This window comes from Theropithecus gelada, chromosome 1 (genome assembly GCF_003255815.1).
Source record: "Theropithecus gelada isolate Dixy chromosome 1, Tgel_1.0, whole genome shotgun sequence".
Classification (NCBI taxonomy): domain Eukaryota; kingdom Metazoa; phylum Chordata; class Mammalia; order Primates; family Cercopithecidae; genus Theropithecus; species Theropithecus gelada.
Window position 1 is genome coordinate 148,188,602 of NC_037668.1, and position 27,807 is coordinate 148,216,408.

The following is a 27,807-nucleotide window of genomic DNA, read 5'->3' on the forward strand; positions in this document are numbered from 1 at the left end:
TGTTACTATTTTGCTTTCTATTGAAATAATACCATAGTGAAATATTTATTATAAGGAGTCAGCCTTTTTTCTATACATTTTAAGTATAGAAATGAAATGCCTTTTGAAGTTTAATGTCTTGATATACATATTGCTCTAGGGTAGTTTTTTTTTCATGAACATGTGAGTTCTTGGCAAGAGGTTACATTACAGCTTTTTGTGACTTTTCAACTTTTTTCTCCATGTCCTACTGATATTTCAATAGGAAAATAATTTTCATGAATATTTAAGGCAATGAAGGCAGGTTGTAAATAATAATAATGGGTGAAGACTTTTTAAAGGCTCATTTGCAATTAAAAGTCATGCCAAACATAATCAGAAATGTGTGGTGTAACCAAGCTCCTTTTCAAGGTACTAGATTGTAGTTGTCCAAATTTATCTTATCAATAATTATATTTTTATTTCCTGCTATCTCTGGGTCCATATAGCTGCTGTAGATTATTGTAGCTCTTTCAGGATTTTAAAACAGGCAGACTTTTCCAAGGGGATCATTATTAATTTTGAAATCAGGCTCTATCTGAATGAATAATAAAGCCTGGGATATATGCAATCCTTCACCTCTTGACACATACACCACCAGCCCACTCTTCAGTTATGTATTTTAGTAGAATCTTAATAAACAGTTTTCCATTATCATTCAGTACAGGATGGACAGAGTAAGCACACATGTTAGATAGAAAAGATAGAAAAGAATTGCTGTTTCCTGATAAAAGACTAAGTAATGAGAAAACACTTAAACTACCAAACACCTGAAAACACTGAATAAAATTTGAAGCCATCTTTTTACAAAGATAGCTGAGACTGCAGGAAAGAAAGGGAAATGTTTAAGACCAAAATGGTCCTGAGCAGCCCCTACACCCACTCATACTACTGGCAAGCTTGAAAACCTAAGGCATGTTCGTTAGTTCCCTCGTGGACGGGACGTCAAGCCTGGGATCTGAGCGTTAAGTCTCCTTATCAAGTCAGAACCTCTAAAAGCTCCATCCTCAGAAATGGGCAGACTGGAAACAAAACTCATCCACAGGCACAGTGGAAGATAAAGAATCTTATTTCTCACTGGGCTCCAAATAGAAAACTCTCTGAAGATTTGTGACCAAGAGGCTGCCCTCACATGAGTTTCTGGTCCTAAATTACACTAAGCCAAAAATTAACATAAAAACTGGTTTCAGGAGCACATTCGAAGCCACTCTAGAGGTGTAGGCCTTCAACCCAGGCCTCAAAGAAGCACCACAAATGAAAACCTGCCAATGACGATCTCATAAACCAAAACTAAAAAGTTAATTATAAAAACAAATTCAAAAAGGAGAGGAAATAATTGTAGACAAAGAAAAGACAGATGTGGTAAAGAATTGAGTAGAAATTTGAGATTATTTTATTATGAAAATATCTTAAAAACTACACAAATCACTGAATGGGTTATATGACAGATCAGATATAACTGAAAAGACACTGAATTTTAGGAGAGATCTGAAGCGTGATATCTGTGCTACATAAAAGCAGCACAGAGAGATAAAATGATTGAAAATATAAAAGAGGCTGAAGGACTTAAGGACAATGAAGTTCAACCTGTGTCTAATAGAACTTACAGAAGGAAGAGTAGAGAGAGTAAGATGGTGCAATATTTAGGAAAATAAGAATTTTTAGAACGGAAGGAAAACATGAATTTTCATACTCAACAAGTACGAGTCTATATTAAGAAATATTAAATATAAATAAAGTCACATTGTAATAAAACTTCAGAACACCAAAGACAAAGAAAATGACTTAAGAGCAGCCAACGAGAAAAAATATAACCTACGTAAGAATGCAATTGTACTGGTAGCAAACTTAAAAATAGCAGTACAATTGTGAACGTAATAGATAATATTTCTAAAGTGCTAAGACAAAATAACCAAATCAACCTGAGTTACATATCCAGCTAAATTATTACCCAAGAGTGAGGATGAAATAAAGTCATTTCAGATAAAGACTGACCACTACTAAATTTGATACCTCTTGCAGAAGAAAACAGAATCCATTAAAAAAGAATGAAATTCAGGAAGTAATGGTGAGCAAAGAAATTGTTGAGCATGTACTAAAAGCTAAATTAATATTAACTGTATAAAAGTAATAATGATGGAGACAGTGACCATGTAGATGATTAATTTGGATGTATAAAAGTAAGATGGAACTAAAACTCTGGACAATAGTATGTAAAATGTGAGGGAATAAGCGAGATATGCATGTTGACTTTTAAAGGTCATCACTTAAAAGGATAGAAATATTGTATATAGTCTTCAAGATAGTATAAGCAAGCAATAAATTCCAGAAAGGAGGAAATAAAAATTCATAGAAAAAGCAAAGTTAATAACATTAAATAATATAGTAAAAATAAATCTAGGTATATTAGTAATCATGATAAATGTAAATGGAGAAACTATATCGGTTAAATTTAGGGATTATGATGGATAAAAGAAGAAACTCACTATATGCTTTTTACCATAAATACAACTAAATATAAGGTTTAATTTAAGTATTAGCCAAAGAAAGCTAGAGTAACTGAATTTATAACAAGCAAAATGAATCTTGAGGTATTTTAGGAGTTAGAATACTCTCTTTAGTCAGATTTGCTATGCTTGTTTAGATTTGTACTTCTACCAGGAGTTAGAAATCTGTGAATAGAATAAAACATTAATTATTTGGGGAAATATGGCAAAAGAAATGATGTAGTAGAAAATGTTTTTTGTTTTTGTTTTTATTTTGTTTTGTTTTTTGATACAGAGTCTCACTCTGTCACCCAGGCTGGAGTGCAGTGGCATTGTCTCGGCTCACTGCAAGCTCCACCCCCCGAGTTCACACCATTTTCCTGCCTCATCCTCCCTAGTAGCTGGGACTGCAGGCGCCCGTCACCACGCCCGGCTAATTTTTTGTACTTTTAGTAGAGATGGGGTTTCACCATGTTAGCCAGGATGGTCTCGATCTCCTGACCTCGTGATCCACCCGCCTCGGCCTCCCAAAGTGCTGGGATTACAGGTGTGAGCCACCATGCCCGGTCATTTTTCTTTTATTATACTTTAAGTTCTGCTGTACCTGTGCACAACGTGCAGGCTTGTTACATAGGTATACACATACCATGGTGGTTTGCTGCACCCATCAACCTGTCAGCTACATTAGGTATTTCTCCTAATGCTATTCCTTCCCTAGTCCCCTACCCCACAAGAGGTCCCAGAATGTGATGGTCCCCTCCCTGTGCCCATATGGTCTCATTGTTCAGCTCCCACTTATGAGTGAGAACATGTGGTGTTTGGTTTTCTGTTCCTGTGTTAGTTTGCTGAGAATGATGGTTTCCAGCTTCATCCAAGTCCCTGCAAAGGACATGAACTCATCCTTTTTTATGGCTGCATAGTATTCCATGGTGTATATGTGCCACATTTTCTTTATCCAGTCTATCATTGATGGGCATTTAGGTTGGTTCCAAGTCTTTGCTATTGTGAACAGTGCTGTAACAAACATACATGTTCATGTATCTTTATAGTAGAATGATTTATAATCCTTTGGATATATACCCAGTAATGGGATGGCTGGGTCAAATTGTATTTCTGGTTCTAGATCCTTGAAGAATCGCCACACTGTACTGTCTTCCACAATGGTTGAACTAATTTGCACTCCCACCAACAATGTAAAAGCGTTCCTATTTCTCCACATCCTCTCCAGCATCTGTTGTTTCTTGACTTTTTAATGATGAACATTGTAACTGGCGTGAGATGATGTCTCATTGTGGTTTTGATTTGCATTTCTCTAATGACCAGTGATGATGAGCTTTTTTTCATATTTGTTGGCCACATAAATGTCTTCTTTTGAGAAGTATCTGTTCATATCCTTCACCCACTTTTTGATGGGGTTGTTTGACCTTGTCTTGGAAATTTGTTTAAGTTCTTTGTAGATGCTGGATATTAGCCCTTTGTCAGATGGATAGATTGCAAACATTTTCTCCCATTCTGTAGATTGCCTGTTCAGTCTGATGATAGTTTCTTTTCTGTGCAGAAGCTCTTTAGTTTAATTAGATCCCATTTGTCAATTTTGGCTTTTGTTGCCATTGCTTTTGGTGTTTTAGTCATGAAGTTTTTGCCCATGCCTATGTCTTGAATGGTATTGCCTAGGTTTTCTTCTAAGGTATGGTTTTAGGTGTTATGTTTAAGTTTTAATTCATCTTGAGTTAATTTTTGTATAAGATGTAAGAAAGGGGTCCAGTTTCAGTTTTCTGCATATGGCTAGCCTGTTTTCCCAACACCATTTATTAAATAGGAAATCCTTTTCCCATTTTTTGTTTTTGTCAGGTTTGTCAAAGATCAGATGATTGCAGATGTGTGGCATTATTTCTGAGGCCTCTGTTCTGCTCCATTGGTCTATATATCTGTGTTGGTACCAGTACCATGCTGTTTTGGTTACTGGAGCCTTGTAGTCTGGTTTGAAGTCAGGTAGCATGATCCCTCCAGCTTTCTTCTTTTTGCTTAGGATTGTCTTGGATATCTGGGCTTTCTTTTGGTTCCGCATGAACTTTAAAGTAGTTTTTTCCAATTCTGTGAAGAAAATCAATGTTAGCTTGATGGGGATAGCATTGAATCATAAATTACTTTGGGCAGTGTAGCCATTTTCACAATATTGATTCTTCCTATCCATGAGCATGGAATGTTTTTCCATTTGTTTGTGTCCTCTCTTATATCCTTGAGCAGTGGTTTGTAGCTCTCCTTGAAGAGGTCCTTCACATCCCCTGTAAGCTGTATTCCTCAGTGTTTTATTCTCTTTGTTGCAATTGTGAATGGCGATTCATTCATGATTTGACTCTCTGTTTGTCTATTATTGATGTATAGGAATGCTTGTGATTTTTGAACATTGATTTTGTATCCTGAGACTTTGCTGAAGTTTCTTATCAGTTTAAGGAGATTCGGGGCCGAGACAGTGGGGTTTTCTAAATATACAATCATGTCTTCTGCCAACAGAGACAATTTGACTTCCTCTCTTCCTATTTGAATACACTTATTTCTTTGTCTTGCCTGATTGCCCTGGCCAGAACGTCCAGTACTATGTTGAACAGGAGTGGTGAGAGAGGGCATCCTTGTCTTGTGCCGGTTTTCAAAGGGAATGCTTCCAGCTTTTGCTCATTCAGTATGATATTGACTGTGGGTTTGTCATAAATAGCTCTTATTATTTTAAGATACATTTCATCAATACCTAGTTTATTGACAGTTTTTAGCATGTGTTGAATTTTATCAAAGGCCTTTTCTGTGTCTATTGAAATAATCATGTGGTTTTTGTCAGTGGTTCTGTTTATGTGATGGATTATGTTTATTGATTTGAGTATGTTGAACCAGCCTTGCATTCCAGGGATGAAGCCGACTTGATCATGTTGGATAAACTTTTTGATGTGCTGCTGGATTCAGTTTGCCAGTATTTTATTGAGGATTTTCACATCGATGTTCATCAGGGATATTAGCCTGAATTTTGTTGTTGTTGTTGTGTCTCTGCCAAGTTTTGGTATCAGGATGATGCTGGCCTCATAAAATGAGTCCGGGAAGAGTCCCTCTTTTTCTGTTGTTTAGAATAGTTTCAGAAGGAATGGTACCAGCTCCTCTTTGTACCTCTGGTAGAATTTGACTGTGAATCCATCTGGTCCTGGGCTTTTTTTGGTTGGTAGGCTATTAATTGCTGCCTCAGTGTCAGAACTTGTTATTGGTCTATTCAGGGATTCGACTTCTTCCTGCTTTAGTCTTGGGAGAGTGTATGTGTCCAGGAATTTATCCATTTCTTCTAGATTTTCTAGTTTATTTGCATAAAGGTGTTTATACTATTCTCTGATGTATTTTGTATATCTGTGGAATCAGTGGTGATATCCCCTTTATCATTTTTTATTGTGTCTATTTGATTCTTTTCTCTTCTTCATTACTCTGACTAGCAGTCTATCTATTTTGTTAATCTTTTCAAACAACCAGCTCCTGGATTCACTGATTTTTTTTGAAGGGTTTTTTCATATCTCTCTCTCCTTCAGTTCTGCTCTAATCTTAATTATTTCTTGTCTTCTGCTAGCTTTTGCATTTGTTTGCCCTTGCTTCTCTAGTTCTTTTAATTGTGATGTTAGGGTGCCAATTTTAGATCTTTCCCACTTTCTCTTTTGTGCATTTAGTGCTATCAATTTCCCTCTAAACAGCTTTAGCTATGTCCCAGAGATTCTGGTACATTGTGTCTTTGTTCTCATTGGTTTCAAATAACTTATTTATTTCTGCCTTAATTTCCTTATTTACCCAGTAGTCATTCAGGAACAGGTTGTTCAGTTTCCATGGAGTTGTGTGGTTTTGAGTGAGTCTCTTAATCCTGAGTTCTAATTTGATTGCACTTTGGTCTGAGAGACTGTTTGTTATAATTTCCATTCTTTTGCATTTGCTGAGGAGTGTTGTACTTTCAATTATGTGGTCAATTTTAGAATAAGTGCGATTTGGTGCTGCGAAGAATGTATATTTTGTTGATTTGCAGTGGAGAGTTCTGTAGATGTCTGTTAGGTCTGCTTGGACCAGAGCTGAGTTCAAGTTCTGAATATCCTTGTTAATTTTCTGTCTCATTGCTCTAATATTGACAGCGGGGTTTTAAAGTCTCCCACTATTATTATGTGGAAGTCTAAGTCTCTTTTGTAGGTCTCTAAGAACTTGTTTTATGAATCTGGCAGTGAGAAGACAGGTGTTGGCCTGTCTTACTAGGTTGGGGAAGTTCTCCTGGATAATATCCTGAAGAGTATTTTCCAACTTGGTTCCATTCGCCCCATCACTTTCAGATACACGTATCAACCATAGGTTTGGTCTTTTCACATAATCTCGTATTTCTTGGAGGCTTTGTTCATTCCTTTTCATTATTTTTTTCTCTAATCTTGTCTTCATGCTTTATTTCATTTAGTAGATCTTCAATCTCTGATATCCTTTCTTCCGCTTGATCAATTTAGCTATTGATCCTTGTGTATGCTTCACGAAGTTCTCGTGCTGTGTTTTTCAGCTCGATCAGGCTATTTATGTTCTTCTCTAAACTGGTTATTCTAGTTACCTTTTTTCAAGTTGGTTACTTTCTTGCCCTGGGTTAGAACATGCTCCTTCAGCTCGGAGGAGTTTGTTCTTACCCAGCTTCTCAAGCCTACTTCTCTCATTCTCCATCCAGTTTTGTTCCCTTGCTGGCAAGGAGTTGTGATCCTTTGGAGGAGAAGAAGCATTCTGGTTTTTGGAATTTTCTGCCTTTTTGTGCTGGTTTTTCTTCATCTTCGTGGATTTATCTACCTTTGGTCTTTGATGTTGGTGACTTTTGGATGGGGTTTCTGTGTGGACATCCTTTTGTTGATGTTGATGCTATTCCTTTCTGTTTGTTAGTTTTTCTTCTAACAGGCCCCTCTGCTGCAGGTCTGCTGGAGTTCACTAGAGGTCCACTCCAGACCCTGTTTGCCTGGGTATCACTAGCAGAGGCTACAGAACAGCAAAGATTGCTGTCTGTTCCTTCCTCTGGAAGCTTCATCCCAGAGGAGCACCCTCCAGATGCCAGCTGGAGCTCTCCTGTATGAGGTGTCTATTGACCCCTGCTGGGAGTTTTCTCCCAGTCAGGAAGCATAGAGGTCAGGGAGCCACTTGAGGAGGCATTCTTTCCATTAGCAGAGCTCAAGCGCTGTGCTGGGAGATCTGCTACTCTCTTCAGAGCCAGCAGGCAGGAACATTTAAGTCTGCTGAAGCTGTGCCCACAGCCGCCCCTTCCCGCAGGTGCTCTGTCCCAGGGAGATGGGGGTTTTATCTATAAGCCCCTTACTGGGGCTGCTGCATTTCTTTCAGAGATGCCCTGCCCAGAGAGGAGGAATCTAGAGAGGCAGTCTGGCTACAGCAGCTTTACTGAGCTGCGGTGGGCTCCACTCAGTTCAAACTCCCAGCAGCTTTGTTTACACTGTGAGGGGAAAACCATCTACTCAAGGCTCAGTAATGGCAGACACCCCTTCCCCCACCAAGCTTGAGCATCCCAGGTCAACTTCACACTGCTGTGCTGGCAGTGAGAATTTCAAACCCGTGAATCTTAACTTGTTGGGCTCCGTGTGGATGGGATGTGCTGAGTGAGACCACTTGGCTCCCTGGCTTCAGCCCCCTTTCCAGGGGAGTGAATGGTTGTGTCTTGCTGGCGTTCCAGGTGCCACTGGGGTATGAAAAAAAACTTCTGCAGCTAGTTTGGTGTCTGCTCAAATGGTCTCCCAGTTTTATGCTTGAAACCCAGGGCCTTGGTGTCATAGGCACCCGGGGGGATCTTCTGGTCTGCGAGTTGTGAAGATCGTGGGAAAAGCATAGTATCTGGGCTGGAATGCACCATTCCTCAAGGTACAGTCCCTCAAGGCTTCCCTTGGCTAGGGGAGGGAGTTCCCTGACCCCTTGCACTTCCTGGGTGAGGCAGTGCCCCACCCTGCTTCTGCTCGCCCTCCATGGGCTGCCCCCACTGTCTAATCAGTCCCAGTGAGATGAACCAGGTACCTCAGTTGGAAATGCAGAAATCACCTACTTTCTGCATTTATTTCACTGGGAGCTGCAGACCGGAGCTGTTCCTATTCGGCCATCTTGTGGGCAACTCCCCATGCATCAGAAAATGTTGATGATATAATATTGCAAGTTCAGTGTTCAGTCGGCTGAAAGGGTGGCATCTGGGATCAAATGTCCTAAGTTCAAGTTCTAACTGGGGTACTTTTTAGCTAATTGACTTCGGGCAGCTGAATTAGCTCTCCAAACATCAGTTTCATCTATAAAATGGGGCCAATAATACTCCCCTTTCAGGTTGAAAAGATCAAAAGAAATTATGAATATGGAAGCTTTTATAGTTTCTAAGGGCTACAGACATCATTGTATTCTGCGTTATCCAAATGTATCTGTGATATATTTGTGATACATGGTACGTATACAAATTGTGATATATTGTTCATATACAAACTGAGAGAACCTAATATTGCAATTCATATATTCCTCAATGAATTTTTGTAGTGATTTGTACAATATCTCTGCTAAAAATTCTTATAGGGAATCAGATAAAGAAATGTATATAGGCTTTTGGAGTAAACTTAACCAAAGTTTAAGTCCTAGCTTACTCACTGTGTGGTCAAGGTTAAGTGACTTCAACTCTCTGAGGACCATTAAAATTTCCTTTTTGAATGAAGAGTAGAAATAATGAATATCAGATACCTAACAAATATACCACATGCTTTGTGTAGACATGCTTTGTAGTAGGAAGACCAAAAATGATTCTGATTATATTGTGGCAGATAAACATTCCTATCTGACTTCAGGGCCAAAACAGTTTTCTATTTGTAAGATTTATTTTTAATTTTTTGAAAATACATACTGTTTGATACATAAGCATTCCATAAGAAATATATTTCGGTTTAACTAAAAACATCTGTTAATAAGAACACTTCCTCTTCTAAGCATGTCAATAACAGATCATGTCTTTTATTCTCTACAAGGTTTTTATCACTTAAGGAAAAAAAACTAGTTTTACATTAAATTTCTGTTATTTAAATAAGTCAGTGCATCATATATTTACGCACTTAACTATTTAAACTGATTTTAGTTAACAAAAGTATCATGAAGTATGTCTGCAATATTGCAGATAAAATTATAAACTAGTCTGAAGTAACGAAGCTTTTCTATATTAATAAATGAAATAATTAAAACATTAGACGACGAGTAGTAGTAACACCTACCACTTTCTGTCATCTTAAACTGTGCTTCATGCTGTTCCTTGAGTTCATAATAATAACAATCAAAAATCTGTGCCGCTAAATTAGTTACTGAGAACAGAGGACAGTATTATAACTTACCATTGTTATAACGTTGCTAATAATAGTGAGAATAGCCCAGCCTCTCAGCTGGCTAGTCAAGTAATGACGAAAAAAGTATGCGAAGAAAGAGTGATCACAAACTAATAAATGCCTTGTGAATACAGGGTAGGGACAGAGGCGGAGTACACTAGCTATTCTATGGGAAGCAGCATGTGTCACCTCCCCTTCCATTGGCTGTTTATCCAACATCAATACAACACTTTAGGAGCCAAATTACTAAACAAGCTGCCAATTAGGCTTGCAGTCAGCTGGATAGATTAGTGGCTAAGAGAGGCCGATACAAGATTTTCATCTCTTGAGCCAATTATGCAAGTGAATTACCCTCCACGGTACTCTTTGGAAGATTTGAGGGGAAAGGACCGACTCAGCTGTAATGGAGATGAGAGATCCAGCAGACGGGGGGCTGGGAGCGGAAGCAGGCAGAAAGGTTAGCAGGCGATGTATTGCTAAAGCTGCCCGAGCAGGAGAGCCTTCTAGGAAAGGTCTTAAAGGATTTAACACTGCCAGGAGCAAAAGAAAGGGAAATTATGGTTGTGGTATATACTGCACTGAGGCTGAGTTGTTCCACTCCCAAGTCTTAATCTCATAAAAGAAGGATGAGAAGCCAACAGTAGACTTTACTCTAGAATCACTTTCCATGAATAATGAAGTCTCTGTTACTGTTTTTGTTTTTTAGGTTGTGTTTCTATGAGGAAAGATTTAGCATTTGAAGAATAAAATGTTCTTTTTTCTTCCGAGTACAAGATAATGCTTTCTTTTGTGTCATATTGTTTTATTTTTATGAAGAAAAATGAAACCATCATTTAAAAAAATGAGAATGAGTTCTTTTCCGTCTATATAAAAACAAAAGCATGAGAGTATGCTGATCACCCCTGGGCTACCCTGCTTGAAATACCAACATTTTAAAATTATAATAGTGAATCAATTATCATTTGCTGTTCACTTTAGGACTGAAAATGCACCATAATTTAGCAGTTTTTATAGAAATATTTTAAATTGGCATTCTTTTCTTAAATATTAAACAAATTTTAATTCTGAACTTTTGCAAGCTATCCTATCAAAAATGTGAGTAAACAGATGTACAGCCCAGAGCAGTATTAGACCTCTGGTCTGGCTTTAGCTTAGGGTAGAATTAAATTAATTATGATAATCACCAAAAAATCAGGGATATGAGACAACATGCTAAGGCACTGTTTAACCTGACATACCTGATCAGCAGCTGTCCAGAAGAAACTGCATACCTTGGAGGTCTGTGGAGGTCTGTCCTGGTTACCACCACAGTCATGAGTTCAAAATAAATTAATTGCTTTTGTGTTATATTCAGCATTTTTGACAAAAGACTTTTATTTTGTGCATGTGTGTATGTATTTGTGACTAAGGTCCATTTTTCACTGTCACACACACACACACACATATATGTATAATCTCTGTATATGCATTTTGCCCTTCTCAAGCAGTAAATAATGTCAGTCAAGAATTTTTGTTTGACATTAGATGTTGCCACTCAATAGGCAAGTAGTTGAAGGTTCTTTCTGTTACATGTTAAGGTACTTGTTTCCATGAGCTATGAATTCATTTGAGAAATCCAAAGCCAATTAATCATTGGCTAGTTCTTACTCCCTGTAAGAAATTTAGCAAATGGTAATGATGTGGTCTCTTCTTGGTCTTGAAATGCGCCGAAGATTGAAAATACCAAAATGTTTAATAAACGGCTTTGAAAATCAATTGATGATTACTCCATGGTAAATAAGAGGGTTGTAGGTATTAAAACCCATGTCTAGCATTTTGTGGCTTTCCTTGTTCTACAAGTAAGAATCACAGAGCGTGACTCGCTTGTTCTTCCCCACAATGTGAGATACAGATTACCAGATAAGATACACTGTTGGTTCAACGCTGACATTTCTTTTACTATTGTTTTATTTTTTACTGTGAAATACATAGTTCAAAGAATACACTTAAAAATGTATATGTACAGTTTCGGTGCCGTGGCTCACACCTGTAATCCCAGAACTTTGGGAGGTCAAGGCAGGTGGATCACTTGAAGTGAGGAGTTCAAGACCAGCCTGGTCAACATGGTGAAATCCCGTCTCTACTAAAAAATACAAAAATTAGTTGGGTGTGATAGCACACACCTGTAATCCTAGCTACTCAGGAGGCTGAGGCACAAGAATCACTTGAACCCAGGAGGCGGAGGTTGCAGTAAGCCAAGATTTCACCACTGCACTCTGGCCTGGGCAACAGAGTGAGACTCTGTCTAAAAGAAAAAAAAAGTATATGAACAGTTTAAAGAACAATAATAAATTGGCCATTTGGGTAACCACAACTCAGGATAAGAAAGAGAACACTACTGTAGTCTGGAGTCCCATTGTTAATATTTTTGTTATTCTTATTGATGTTTGAGATCCAAGGATCTTTCTGCTGGTACCACCATTCTGAACATAGTCTCAGAGAAACAGTAGGACAGAGAGTTACAACTTTTTTTTGGTAGTTGGGGAGAAGGTGCAAACAGTAGGACAGAGAGTTCCAGCTTTTTTCTGGTAGTTGGAGAGAAGGTCCTGTAATAATCCTGAGTCAGAGAAGAAGAAAACTGATGATGGGAAAGGGGTAGTGGCAGGGTGAGGTGTAGGTTGGTACTAAAGAGACTCACGAACCTTTGAGGGTAGTGAGTGGTTATGTCAACAGCTGCCCATTTCAACCTCTGTCTAGGAAGACATGGTCCACATTTCAGAGCAGAAATATGCTAGAGCCAGGTCTCAGCTGCTATACCACAGGCATTCTATAGATATTTGGAAAGTGTTAGTATAGGAGGCCTATGGAGGGAATGGTGTCAAGCACTGTATCCCTGTAAATTTGAGCCCTGGTATAAGAGATTGGGCTGGGCCAAATATGTTCTCACTAAGACAAAGGTTCTTTTAAGATACACTTTCATCTCTCTCTTTTTTTTCTTACAGACTCCAATATTAGTTTGTTTGTTAACCACTTTCTTCTAAGAGGGGAGTAACCATGAGAAATGCTCTGATAATGCTCTGATAATCAGAAATTAAATAATTTCTGATTGCTTGTATCTGGTTAGCTCCAGATTTGCTATATTCCCTTTTCATACACGATAATACAATACCTGCTGCTAGAGGAGGAACAGAAATGAACCAATCAAGGAAAGAGCCAACCTGTGCCACGCCTGGGATAGACCGACCACGCCCAAGGCCAAGCCCAAGCTTGCAATTGAAGGAAAGAGCTCAAGTTCTTGTATTCTTTGACTTTCATAGTGTTTGTTAATTTCTCCATCTTTGGACTTCAGATATCTAGTACTTCTCAGTTTTTCCCTAGAACCAAATATACACTATCTATGCTCAACTTTTTCTATAAGGGCCCAAAAAAAGAAAATTAAATTAGAAGTCTATTTTTGAAAATGTCATCAAAGAGAAGATGCTTAAAATTGATGCATTTTTCAATTGCCTGCTAACAAAATGTGGTAAACAACATCTATATCTAAATTTCATGTTAAGCACTAGCCAATCTCCTTTTTCAAATAAGGAATGAAGGGAGGAAGGGAGGGATGGAAGGGAAAAAAGGAGGGAGGGAAATAGGGAGAAATATATCTATCCCTGGAAGCCTATGGAGGGAATTGTGGTCTATGTCCCTGCAAATTTATATAATATATTTTTTAAATTTTATAATATATGTATATTTAATATGATTTTCCTCTATTTTATTTCTACTAACTTAATTATATAGTCATTTAAATGTGGCCATGGAAGGAAAAGGAGGAAAGGAACTAAAGGATGCATACATTACAGACTGAATAATAAATAACAAGGAGAGAGATTATAAGAATGTAAATTCCTAGGAATTCAAGATGCCACCAGTTGTGCTTTTTGTTTGGTTTGGTTTTAGTTTTGGTTCTGTCAAATGTCAAGGTCATGGGCAAATGTAAGATATTACCATATATGTTGATGATTTTCAGAATAATCCATAAGGCTAACATGGTAATGAAAATAAATCCATTCGTAGGGTACTTTATGGTTTACTGAGAAGTTTCTTTACATACATGATCTCATCTGTCCTACAGGTTTCTGTGAGATAGGCAATGTAGGTTGTATTGTGGCTATTTCACAGATGAGAAAACAAAATCCCAGAGAGGTTGACTAGCTCACTCTGCTGTGAGGTGCTAGAATTGAAATTCTAAACAAGATCTTTCTTCCATTGTTCTCTCAGCTACAAGAAGTATCCAAAGATGAATACGCAGCCCCCTCTAGTACCTGATTGGAAAAAAGAAAAAAACTTAGGAGAACATCGTTTTCATAGCCTAATATCTTCAGCTGTGTTCATACTGATTAATGTGTGCTGTTGTTTTATCATTTCAGGATTTGTAGGTGAAAATGCCCAGCCAATCCTAGAAAATAATATTGGAAACCGAATGCTTCAGAATATGGGCTGGACACCTGGGTCAGGCCTTGGACGAGATGGCAAGGGGATCTCTGAGCCAATTCAAGCCATGCAGAGGCCAAAGGGATTAGGACTTGGATTTCCTCTACCAAAAAGTACTTCCGCAACTAATACCCCCAATGCAGGAAAATCCGCCTAAGAAAAGCAAAGAAAAAATGTTTTACAGACTTTATTCAGTATGTCCCATTGTTCTAAAATGATAACATGACTTCTGTTTTTGAAGCAAAAATCTACATTGCCTCAAACACATCACTCTAGCTTCCTTACTGCATACAGTCCTACCATAGTGAGAGAAATGGGATTTCATCACAATTCATGGTGCTAAAATGAAAACCTCTGCCCTTTAATTTTTTTCAGTAATTTCCAGCTATTTCTAGGTATAAAGAGCAGCTCGTTTCTCTTATTTATTTTAATCTCAAGTGTCAGTACTTTCTGATGCTTTGCTTAATTCATGTATGTGTGCAGTGCTGCAATGCCCAGACAAATGTGAGCACACCCACCGGTTTCTAAAATGGGATAGGCAGGAAAGGATTGTGTTTTATATCATCCCTATCTATTGTAACCCAATAGACCTGCCATCCCATCAGTGAAGTCCGAACACATCTTTGTTTGAAAGGCTTGTCAATTTCACATTCCTTGAATTTGGCTTCTTTGTGAGGATTTTCTGACAGAGTGATACCCATTAATTTTCTATCCTTAGACAATGTAGTGTGAAGCTCACAGTTGACAAACAATAATTAATATTTCCCTTGGACATTTTGACAAAAATAAACCTCATCATTGTTATCACCAGAGTGCCCTCGACATTACTTTAATGCAGATTTTATAAATTTTACCTCATTTAGAACATAAAATGATTATTGAAAGAAAAATGTATTTTTTAAATTCACCATGATTGAACTGTAAATTCTATTAATCCAGATGTACTTCTACCTCTGTTTTCCCAAAGATTGATATTTTTTTTTTAAGATCAACTCAAGTGTAGTAAATGGATTTAAAATTTTAATCATTGGAGTAATTTATTACAATATTGAGTCCATTTATATGAAGAGTTAAATGGCTCTCCCAGAACTCAGATTTCTGGCAATGGCCCAGCCCATTTAGAAGGTGAACAAAAGAAGTAAATGGTACTGATTTGCCCTTTCTAGGACCCAAGATGTTACTTTAAAACCTAGCAAAGAAGTCCTTTTTATTATGTGCCTAGTATTGAGCTATTTCTGAGTCATTTGCTTCATAGTATCAGAGATTCTAAATTGCTTTTAGTTTAGAAGATCTTTATTTATTTTCCTCATTATTAACAACTTATGATGATTATTATTTTATTTATAATGGCTTTTATTGGTTGAGTAAAGACTAAGATAACACACGTGGATCACCTTTCTAATGGGTTTTTTAAATCTTGTCACTTTCCAAAGAGATTTTTTGTTTCTTTCTTTCTTTTTTTTTTTTTTTTTTTTTTTGACAGAGTCTGGCTCTGTCGCCCAGGCTGAAGTGCAGTGGTGTAATCTCGGCTCACTGCAGCCTCCCCATCCTGGGCTCAAGCGATTGTTCTGCCTCAGCCTCCCAAGTAGCTGGGATTACAGGTACCCACCACCACATCAAGATAAGTTTTGTATTTTTAGTATAGACATAGTTTCACCGTGTTGGCCAGGCTGGTCTTGAACTCCTGACCTCAAATGATCTGCCCACATTAGCCTCCCAAAGTGCTGGGATTATAGGCATGAACCACCACGCCTGGCCCCCAGAAGAGTTTTTAAAAGGTGTTAAAGGAAGTTTATACATGTAACAGACCTTTCTCAGGTGGTCCCCTAAAAAAAATCCTGCCAACTGGGGAGGCGAAGGCCAACCTTCTATTTGAAATTCTTCACAGTTTGCCAAATGTACATTTCTTGAGAATCATCTTCTTTCCCAGGGATATTGTGCCTAGAGGACAGGTTGGTTAGGGGACTATGGACGACCAGAAGAGCTGTTCTTTTGAATCATTCTTATTGGATAAAGTAACCCCATGGACTTTCTACAAGTTTTTTACTTATAAATTTGCCATTTTTTAAACTGATATTTTCTAAATACTCATTCTGTCTCTGTAGCCAGGGAAAGGGGGAAGATTATATGCAAGTTTTAAAACTTCTTTGTGATAGTGTATTGTGCTCTAGGGTCTATTCAAAATTTGGTGTTTGAGCTTTTTCTTAATTTGATTGCCTGGAGATCTTCGAAAACCCTAGGATCTCAAAAAGCCAAGTTTGAAGCCACTGAGAGCAAACAATGAGGTCATTGTGAGCCTGGTTCCAAATTCCTGAGGACTTGGCTGTTCTTTTTCACCTTACTATGTTCTAATGGAGGTAAAAACCCTTGTAGTGAAGAAGAGCAGTATATATATCAGACTAGTGTATAGGAACTTCTTCATTAAATATTGCAGTCCTTATGAATGCTGTTTATTGTTGCTGTTCTGGCCAGATACAGATCTTCCGAAGCAACTTCTGTAGGATGTACATTTAGGTTCTCTAACACCTCAAAAAAATTCTTCTTTGTATTTTCAGCTAATAGAAGACAGTTCTTCATCTTGACGCCCTCTATGTGTTTCACAGAGGACTTAAAATACTTCTTATTCTGTTGAAGTGTTTAATTGTACAGAATATATGTACTCTACAGTATATGTGAATCAGCACTCAAAGCAGAAAAGTGATAACATCCCAAGCTTCCCCCGTACTCCTACTGACATGCCCTCAGCATTCAGTCTTTAAGAAAATTCAGTGCAGACCTGATGTTCTGGTTGTACCTGAACTTAATTGGAGAAACAAGCACAATTAAAACAGGAATTTTTTAGTATAAATCAAATGTCTTTCACCATCTGAAGCCCACTAATTTGTGTTTTATATATAGTTACAGTTAACTTTTTGCCAGTTATGATGTCCATAGAACCCCAAGATTTAGAGTGTATCATTTATATTTCCTTTAAAAGGTAGTAAGATGTTTCTTCTGCTCCTTTGTGAAGCCACTCTTCTACAGTATCTGTAGCCTTATAGCAAATTAATTGGTTGTACTAAAAATTTTAGAGAGTGCATAGGTCTTCCTTTTCTATCCTAATTACCTGCAATAGCCTAGAGACGGTGAGCATGATTACATTAGCAACTTGACTGTTTAAAAAATTTATTTGTTATACTTGATAATGACCAGACTGTGTGCTGGAGTCATTTGTTTCCTTCTTTTCTGCTCCCCAAATACAATATTTAATTTGGTTGCTTTTATTTTTAAACTATATGGTACCCTTTTAAATAAGAATTCATTGCTAATTAAAATCTGCCCATAAATTGGTCTCAGCATTTAAATACCATGTATTTTATAACTCATACTGTGGTTATCAAACAGAAGTTAACACAGTAGGGGTAAAGAGATACATAATGTGTACCTATAGGTGTATTTATAATGCCTGTGTGCAGTATACAGACATAATTACAAAATATTGCATTTTATTAATGTTTATATTAACATGGAAAATTGGTATTCTTGTAAATTGAACTGACAATTGCTTCTATTCAGTACATTTCATTTTGAGCAGATATTTCCCAAAAGAGAAAAAAATCACTGTTGACATGCTTTTTAAAACCATTTTCATCTGTATTTTGTCTTTCAAAAAGAAAAGTGATCTAAATTGGCATTGTAAAGAAATCGTTAGCAAAAAATTTTTTTTTATTTTTCTTTTGGTAGAAAGTTATATTAATAGTACAACAAAGAAGGAAAGAATAAAACCTAATGTTTAAGACCATTATTTATAAGCAGTCATTGTCTTTGTGCTTTAAATGTTTCCCTTTTACCTTACAGTAATTTTTTAACAGTTGAAAGTACTTCAAAAATTAGTTTCAATGAGTACCCAATGACAATTAGCATTTAATAATGCAGTTAAGTTCATTGTTATTAAGCCTTGAAAAATTTCAATACCTCAAAAAAATTAGAGAAAAATATTGGTAAATGTATTTGATTCACAAATGTATTCATAGTCGATTGTGAGCTGCTCTACCACATTTCCCTGTTTTTATTGTTTCTGTGAAGCTTCATTAGGCTAACTTGCTTAAGGTCTCTTTCCGCTCAAGGATTCTGTGATTCTAATGTAACAGGGTACGCAGGCTCTCTCTGACCGCTTAAAGTATCAGAGTTCAAATCTGTTACAATCACTCCATTTCCTTTTGGAAAGTTGTGCCTCTCATAAAGCTGCTTGGACATTTTAAGTGTTTTGTAGTACACATTAAAGTGTTGAGTTTTGTTTGCTGTAAAAGGCATTTCACTATGTTGATTAAACTTATCTTTTCTCCCAAAAAAACTGAGTAAAATTGTTAAAATAAGTAGGGTGTTTTTTGTTTTTGGTTTTTTTTTTTTTCATGCAATAGGTATTAAATACTCATTGATTTAACAGGCTTGTAGTAATATATACTCAACTGGCAAGTGGACCATGAAAGCTCCTTCTGCTGGGTTCCTACTAAGCAAAGACTCATTACTTTACACACCTGACACTTTAAGTAGATCCAGATTTGTCTCCAGCGAGTCACTGCCATTAACTGCCAGGAGTATGATCTACTATTGCCACTTTTAGTTTTATCTGTACATTAGAGTTGTCTCCTGTCTTTGAATTGTCAGACAGTTTAAATCATTCTCAGATCCACATACCTCCCTCCTGTTGCAATATCAGAATGTCCTGTATTTGTTTCTTAATTTTTCAAGGCTGAAGTAAGGTTAACATTGAGGGCTATTTTTTATGTTTCTTTTTTTTTTTTTTCAGTTTGAACTTTCAAGATAAATTGCTAGTATATTAAGAGTGTATAGAATGCTTGATTTTCCAGCTGTAAGACTGTAGAGATAAAAGTATATTATAATAGTATCCCAAGTAAAACAGCCAAAACTATCTTCTGTTTGCATCTTCCTATTAAATTTCTTTTAAAAAAAAGTTTCTTTCTTTATAAAAACAGTATTCTTCAATAAAAATAGAAAGACTGAGAGATAGTATACTCACTCAATATATGCTTTTCAAATCCAAACAAATTCTTCCATCACTTATTGAAGTTAATTTATTCAAATGCCAGAATTTCATTTATGATAAGTAAATGAGTTTAGAGAAGATAAAAAAAAAAAAAAAAAACTAAAGTTCTGTTAGATGACTGACAAATCTGGAATTCTAAAGTGTCTCACTGATGCCTGTAATTCATTATGGAAACAGTATAGATAAACCATCTTGCATATACGAGGCATGAAATTCATAAAATAATTTTTAGACGGTTGTGAAGCACTTGGGGAAAACACATTAAAAGTTTGAAATTATAATGTGCAAAATCACAGTATTTCTAATACACTGGCCACAGTGTTGTTACGTTCTCAGCAATAAGTACAGTGGTCTGCAATCTCTAAGGCTGGGTTCTTGATCGTCCTACCTCTTTATATGCCTGTCCTTTTATTGTACCTCTTCTCATTCCTTTGCTGTTTTTTGTACACACACATCTTAGTCTACTTCACATGTTTTAATATTACAAGACAGTCTTCCAAAAGGAGTGAACAATTGCCGAGCACACAGGAAACCAGCATGTTTTGACTCCCACGCCATTGTATTTCTCCATTAGGTCCCTTAACAACTCAGCTAGAAACAAGCGGCAGATTTTTTTCCCTGACTCAGTGAGTAATTGTCTGCACCGTAGTGACAGATGTGCAATATAGCAGCTTCTTCAGGAAAAAATTAACAGTTTGTCCAGCATGTCAGCTCGCTCTTTTTAGTGCTTGGGAGGTCTTGGCCCCATTATAGATGATTTAGAAATTGAGGCAAGCAAAGACCAGCTGCCTGCACTGAAAGCCTTCGTTAGTCGGCCTCATCTGCATTCCAGGACTCACTTACATCCAGAAATTGGTGGAGCCCCTCTGGCCACAAGATGAGTATGGGCTGACAATGCCTTGATTTGTTGAGAGAGAGAATAAATGGGTTTTTCAGAAGATGAGGAAATATCACCATTACTGGCCAATTTACAGCATTTTATCTGTTCTTCAAACATGTCACTTTTGTTATTGTTGCATGGTAATTACATAGTGAAACGGAAAGAAAACAAATTCTGGTTACGTATTCAGATGGATTGCAAAATCATATAATCCTGATAAATGCCCATTTATGATACACATGGATGAAAGGTTCATTTTAATTTTGAATGGCTAGCTCAGCCATAAATAGCATATAGGATTAAATTCCAGAGAATCTGATTACATCAAAGCAAACAGTCTTTCTCTTTACTTCTTCAGATTCAGGAAGATACCATGAGGCATTTTCACAAACAGGATTTTCCTGAGACAACATGAAAAGTGAATTCAGAATTGCATTTTCAAAAGAATAACTCCCAGTGAAGCCCGAGAGAGATCTTGTTCTGGGGATCAGTTGACTTTAAAGGCTTCTCAAGAAGCCGGTGGACCAAAAGATTCAGTGTGCCAAAAGATTTCCACGTTGGAGGAATCGCCCAATTTTTTGAAGCTCACATTCCTGGTTGCTTCTCAAATCTCACCAAATATTTGGAGAGTAGAAATCCAATGCTTTTCCTTGTGTTCCTGTTTGGAAGATTATTTCTCCCCCATCCCCAAGCCAGTTATGGTAAAAGAATGTGAAAGTTTAGCTGATCATGAAAAGCTCAGAGATGCACGGGAACAAGGGGGAGCGGCACCCCAGGGCTACTACTTAAAATGTCAGGTGTGGAAAGTAATGAGTCTTTGCTTAGTAGGAACCCAGCAGAAGGAGTCGTCATGGTCCACTTGTCAGGTGGGTATATATTACTGCAAGCCTGTTAAACAAATGAGTATTTAGTGCCTATTGACTCCCGATTTTGCTGTGGCAGGGAAAAGGGGATAGAAGAAGTACATTAGCACTTAACTGCCTTGGGCTGGGGTGGGAGGTCAGGAAGTGGTGAGAAACATGAGTCACTTCTGTTCATGATCTGTTGGTCAGAATTGGCCACACGGGCCCAAATGAATTGCAGAGAAGCTGTAGATAGTAGGGGAGCGCGTGGATACTTGGTGATCACTAATTCTACCACGTAATCTTGATAGGAAGCATCCAGACTGTGAAATATAAGGCCGGGCACAGTATCATGCCTGTAATCCCAGCACTTTGGGAGAACGAGGCGGGTGGATCACTAGCTGGGTGTGGTGACGCATGCCTGTAATCCCAGCTACTCAGGAGGCTGAGGCAGGAGAATTGCTTGAACCTGGGAGGCGGAGGTTGCGGTAAGCCAAGAAGGCGCCATTGCACTCAGGCTGGGCAACAAGAGCGAAACTCTATCTCCAAAAAAAAGAAAGAAAAGAAATATCGAAGCAGCCTATACCATATTTCTTTGAATCTAAGATGCCATCGATTTTAAGATGCACCTCAATGTTATGTACCATTAAGAAAGAGAGAAAAACGACCAAATTGCAGTGCACCACCCATGACGACAACGTATCCCAATTTCGGCTTTCTGGGAGAGAGGGTTGGAGGAAAATGTTCATGTATTTTTTACTTCCCTAAAGATCCCAATGAAGTCTGGCCGCAGTGGCTCATGCGTGTAATCCCAATAATTGGGGAGGTAGTGGCAGGCAGATTACTTGAGGTCAGGAGTTCCAGACCAGCCTGAATAACATGGTGAAACCCCTTCTCTACTAATAAAAATAGAAAAATTAGCCAGGGGTGGTGGTACACGCCTGTAATCCCAGCTACTTGGGAGACTGAGGCACAAGAATCGCTTGAACCCGGGAAGTGGAGGTTGCAATGAGCCAAGATCATGCCACTGCACTGCAGCCTGGGCAACAGAGAGAGACCCTGTCTCAAAACAAAAAAACAAATAAATAAAAATAAAAAAATCCCAATGAAGATAGTCATATTAAACAGTCTTCCTAATTTCATAGCTGCCCCCACCATGGGCACACCCTTAATAGTAAACTTTTGCTGTGGCTCCAAATGATGTTAGGTTTTAAAAATTACATTTGACTAAAACCTATAAACAATAAAAGTACAGAATTTAACTACCTGCCACGCAGTGACTAATTTCTTACTAGAGCTGACTGCAAGTCACTCAGGAAACATCAGCCATGCCCACCAAGGCCTTTGAAACCTATCATGGCTCTCCCTTGCGTATGCAGCTGATCACACAGAACCATGAAAGGGAGACACAGAACCCAGTGCCCAGCTCCAGCAGAGAACAGAGTTGTCCCAGGACTCTAAGAATAGCAAATGTTTTAACAGTTTCCTCAGATATGCTGTTTATTACAGATGCGCAGGTTGAAACTCTGTCTTTTCACAGTCGTTTTGGGAGTATATTCTAGAACAGTATCTACCAGTCTTCAGACTGTGCAAGAAGCACCAGAGGAGCACTTAAAAAAACTGATATTCTTAAACTCTACTCTCAAAGAGGCACCTGAGAATGAGAATTCAGTTGAGCAAGACTGTCTTAGAAGAAATAGATGAGGTAATCACCAAACCTTTGCCCATAGCCAAGCTCGGTCTTCTATGGTGGCTCTAACTGTGTCATCTGCCCAAGCTCTCCTTTTCTGGGAAGTATTCTAGACCTACCACTCTCTGACCCTCTGTGGAAGAAAATTCCTGGGAATTTAGGGTTAGGACTAAGAGATTTCATTTCAGCCTTGATGTGACTGTTCTCTTTAAGGGAGGATATCGGGAAGCAAACAAACAGAGAAAGTCTGTAAATGAGAAAAAAATGAAACAGAGGATCAGAGAGAACAAAGATGGAGAGAAAATGTGTGTGTTTCCTACAACCCTAGAGACCTGGCTTAAGGTTGTCAGATGTTCTCTTCCAAAAAGACAAGAGGAACCTCACCTGGAATGTGGAGGAAGCAACACTTCTTTAGGAGAATATGACCTCCTTCCATAGGACTGGCCTTGCACATTATTGGACAAAATATATTATTGGACAAAATACTGACCATGTAAGCCAAACAGCTCATTAGCAAACAGACAAATCAGAGGGTGAATCATTCACATCACACAAAGATTTTTCGTGTTGTAAAAGAGCACAGAGTCCTTTTAGGTAGCATTTTCTGAAGTGCTTATTTACAGATCATTAAATACTTAACAGAGGGAAAAAGTAAAAACTAAAGTGTTTAAGCCAGTATTTATTAAATATCCACCCTAGATCCAGATAACACAAATCTAAAATTATAATGACAGTTAATTGTCCAGTTTTTACATTTTTATGTTAGCAGACAAGAAGCTAAAATAACCGCCTGCCCAGGTTAATACATCCCGAGTGTTCTAACATGGTTGTAATTCTTTTCTGAGGTCTTATTCTCAATCCTATGAGACACCCCCTTATCTTATAGTACATGTCCCTTTTTTTACAGGCTAAATTAGAGGTTTTCTGTTACTTCCACATAATACTAATTCTCTTGCTAGATGTTGGCTAATGCTTAAATGTATTGTAAAACACTGAAAAGTACTATGTTCAACCAACTGAATTTTCTCTGTGCAATCATCTCAGAATTTATAGGAGCTGTTACACTATATATATATATATATATATATTTTTTTTTTTTTTTTTTTTTTGAGATGGAGTCTCGCTCTGTCACCCGGGCTGGAGTGCAGTGGCCGGATCTCAGCTCACTGCAAGCTCCGCCTCCCGGGTTTACGCCATTCTCCCGCCTCAGCCTCCCGAGTAGCTGGGACTACAGGCGCCCGCCACCTCGCCCGGCTAGTTTTTTGTATTTTTTTTTAGTAGAGACGGGGTTTCACCGTGTTCGCCAGGATGGTCTCGATCTACTGACCTCGTGATCCGCCCCTCTTGGCCTCCCAAAGTGTATAATGTTTTAACAAAGTTCTATCTTGTGACAGGAGAGCATTTTAAGGAACATTGCCTAATTTTTCTGTTTAGCTCTCTTTTTTTTGGTGGTGGAGGGTGGGGACAGGCTTTTCCTCTGTTGATCAGGCTGAGGTGCAGCAGCCCAGTTACTGCTCACTGCAGCTCCAACCTCCTGGGCTCAAGTGATTCTCCCACATCAGCCTCCTGAGTAGCTGAAACTATAGGTGTGCACCACCATGCTCAGCTAATTTTTTTTTTTTTTTGTAAGAGATAAGGTCTCACTATGCTGCCCAGGCTGGTCTCAAACTCCCAGGCTCAAGAAATCCTTCCATCTCAGCCTCCCAAAGTGCCGGGATTACAGTTGCGAGCCACTGAACCCAGTCTCCCTTTTTAAAAATTGACCCAAACTCTATCAAATTCTAACCCTCTCATTCCTATCTATAGAGGAAACCCATTACTTCAAGGGACACTCATAAGATTGGAAGAGAATCCTGAGTAATACTTAGTATTATTTTACATGTAAGTAATAGATTACCTAAATTGTTGGACAACATCCAGCAGAGAATTAGTACCATATAAAATAATGGTAGTATTTTACTAATGGTATATAACATGTGATTTTTTCATTGAGCTATTTTACAGTTTTTATGTGCCACAGAGTAAGGCAGAGCATGGCAAGGCTGTGAAAAACAGAAGCCACTTCCTTTGGTCTTTCCATTCCATCTTGTAACTATTGCTTCTCACACACTCAGGCTAGTCAGTTCCGCTGTTAGCTGTTGAGGGGAAACGTCTAAGTGCCTCTTCTGTGCTGGAGATTTCTTACACCATTTCTCAGTGGACATCACCAAAAAGTTTTACTACTCTTAGGTTCTTCTCAGTTACAAAGATTAGATGGCACCTCCACAATGCAGACTAATTGGGGAAAATCTCATTCCTAAATTAGCAGAAACTCCAAATTATTTAATACAGATATGCCATGTTATTGTTTATTGAATAAAATGTTTTATTTAACTGAATGAATAGTCTGATCCACATTAGCATACAGTGTTTGTATAGTATCAAGAGTTTCGAAAACTTTGATTTTCCTTAACTACTTTATTTCCCCTGTAACTTGCTTCTGCCATTAACTGATGTGATAAAACTATGATTATAGTGCACAGGCATACTAACCAAGCCCATGCTCCAATCACCACAAATTCAAAATGTGTAACGCCCACCCACCTAACATTTGACAGTATCCCCTTATGTATGTCTCATGACATGTCAGTCTCCTAGATCATAGATACAGAATAACACTAACCCGGCAACATGACTTTGAACAAGAGCCTGAAGCATGATTTCCCAGAACAATGAAGAAGAAAGTCATGGGTTTTTTTCTGTTAAAGAACTGGGGTCCAGGGTCAGTGACCCTAACTCCATATATAACTTGTGGAATTGGAATGGGTTCAGAGAACACATAGATGATTAAAGGCTAAAGGGACTGACTTTAAGGAAAATATAGGCAATGGATAATGTAAAGTTTGCTAAATAATGGCCACAGAGAGGGTTTAATAACCTCAAGAATATCTTAAAGACACAAACATCAAGGAGGAATAAAATTTTTTTCAAGAATTACCCTTTAGTTCTAGAACGTGAAAAGTATGTATTGGTTGGTTTAAAAATTTTAAGAAGTGGTGGTGGATGGGGGATGGCACTGGGTTTTGAGTAAAAAGAAACCAAAAGACATTTATTTTAATAGAAGACATTAAACTAATCAAAAGATGAGCTAGTATGAAATATCAGTCTGAATTAGCTGAAACCCTTTGTGAATCCGTTGACGGCAACATTTCAGCCCTACTCCAGGGTGATAGTCAGAAATGTTTTAATACACCTAAAAGTCTAACCTCTTCTCTCCATTTCCTAATCATGTCTGGCAGTAGGCTGAGCCAGGAAAGGTTTTTTTGGTGCGCCTCGCATTGGGCGTATGCATTATTGTGCATTCCTGTGTTGATGAGCTGCATAGGGTTTTTCTGTGACCCTCTCTGGGTCCATTTTTTAATCTGACTTTTGCACTGGTGAAAATAACCACGGTAGCTTGCAGGTCATTAGGCTAGGTAAATGGCTCATTACAGAGTGAAATGAGACCAAAGATAGTCATATTGTGCCAATGCAGAATGTGTCTAATTCCTATTATCTAATTAAATGCCACTTGCTAAGTATTTATGGAGCATCTGCCATATGCTTCTCACCAAGTTGGTTGCTTCAAGGATTCATAAGAATTTTATACTGTACTCTCCACCCACAAGGGACTTAGAATCTTTATGGAAATATGCAACATATATTCAGGAATGATATTCAGAATAGTTCATAATCAGACTGGCACAGGCACCAGCCAATGAGACTGGAAACCCATCTTATCTGAATGAATGCCAGCTATTAATAATTGACAGAGTGTCATGGTGCATGCCGGTGAATACCAGCCTTGCTTTCATCTGATTTTTTTTAACTGTTCGAGAAAAAATATGTCTAAAATCTTATACTGGTTCTAATCAAATGCCAATATATGTGATGGAATGTAAATGCCGGATATGCAGCTCTTCCTCGTCCACAGCAGACACCATGAGGGTGTTACTTTCTTGTCCAAAGTCAGAGTGGCTGCTTGCACAATTTTATTTGAGGGAAAATATTTTTTCAAGCAAATGCAGAAGAAATGAGTGTGACTATTTCACACAGGCAGCCTCCAGCTGCATTCCTTAACTAAGAGGAATATTCAGCTAAATCTGTAAACAAAATGTCTGCCAGAGGTGACAAGAAAATGTAGCTCCATGCCTTCCACTGAGTATAATTTCTTAGTGAGGCCAGCTGGCATTTTGCAAAAGTTTACCTGTTGTCAAACCTGCTGGTGACTGTGCTGTTCTGATTTAGATATGAAGGATTGACTCAGAGGTGTCTATAAAATCATTCTGCAGGATGATAATTCCCAACTTTAACACCAAAATAAGAGGCAAATCATCAGCGCTGGCTGCTGTTTGAACCTCACGCTTAACTCAGTCTTCAGAGGTTGTCTGTGTCACTGGGAGAGGAGGTCACCGGGCAGGCTCAGGATGGGCTTAGCAAAGGCAGGCTGTCTCTGCTTGGCACTGCCCACTGCCCGTGGAGGGTTCCCCCAGCTCGGGCCCTGTGTGAGCGAACGGCCCATAAGGACACAAAGTGGTTTTCGAAATCTGAATAAGAGCTCAGCTATCATCTATGAAATTGTGGATCATGGAATAGAAATTATGAAGAGATCCTGTTTTTCACTTTGTTTTATTGGCAAGCATCCTGAGCGATACTGACTCTTTCCATAATAAACTGTCATCGGACACAATTGTTTCAGAAAAGGTCTCGGTGTTTGATTGCAGGGTCTCGCAGACTTCAGACAGTGGGAATGCAATACTTAAGCTTCTTCACTTATTGCCTGCTGGTGTACAAATATAGGATTTGGCAATTTAGCCTAAAGCCTCCGTCTCTCCCGCTACATCCACCCGCTCTGGGAGGTTCCAAGAATGCAACTTTCCACAGGCTCCCAGGCAAGAGGAAGCCCGTAGAGCTGAAATCAGAGCCAAGGTGTGGGCCTGCCTTATGCATAATCCACCCACAAAACACAGTCTGATGGACCCCTTGCTAGAT

At 38.3% G+C, this 27,807-nt stretch overlaps 1 protein-coding gene across 1 annotated transcript in view; it reads left to right on the forward strand.

The window, feature by feature from the left end:
* The window catches only part of GPATCH2 (G-patch domain containing 2), a 211,379-nt gene extending 192,708 nt beyond the window's left edge, over positions 1 to 18,671 (forward strand). The window contains exon 10 of the mRNA XM_025397492.1: positions 14,275 to 18,671. Within this exon, the coding sequence (XP_025253277.1) occupies positions 14,275 to 14,495 (221 nt within the window). The 3' untranslated portion in view covers positions 14,496 to 18,671. The remainder of the gene's footprint in view (positions 1 to 14,274) is intronic.
* The last annotated feature ends 9,136 nt before the right edge of the window (positions 18,672 to 27,807 follow it).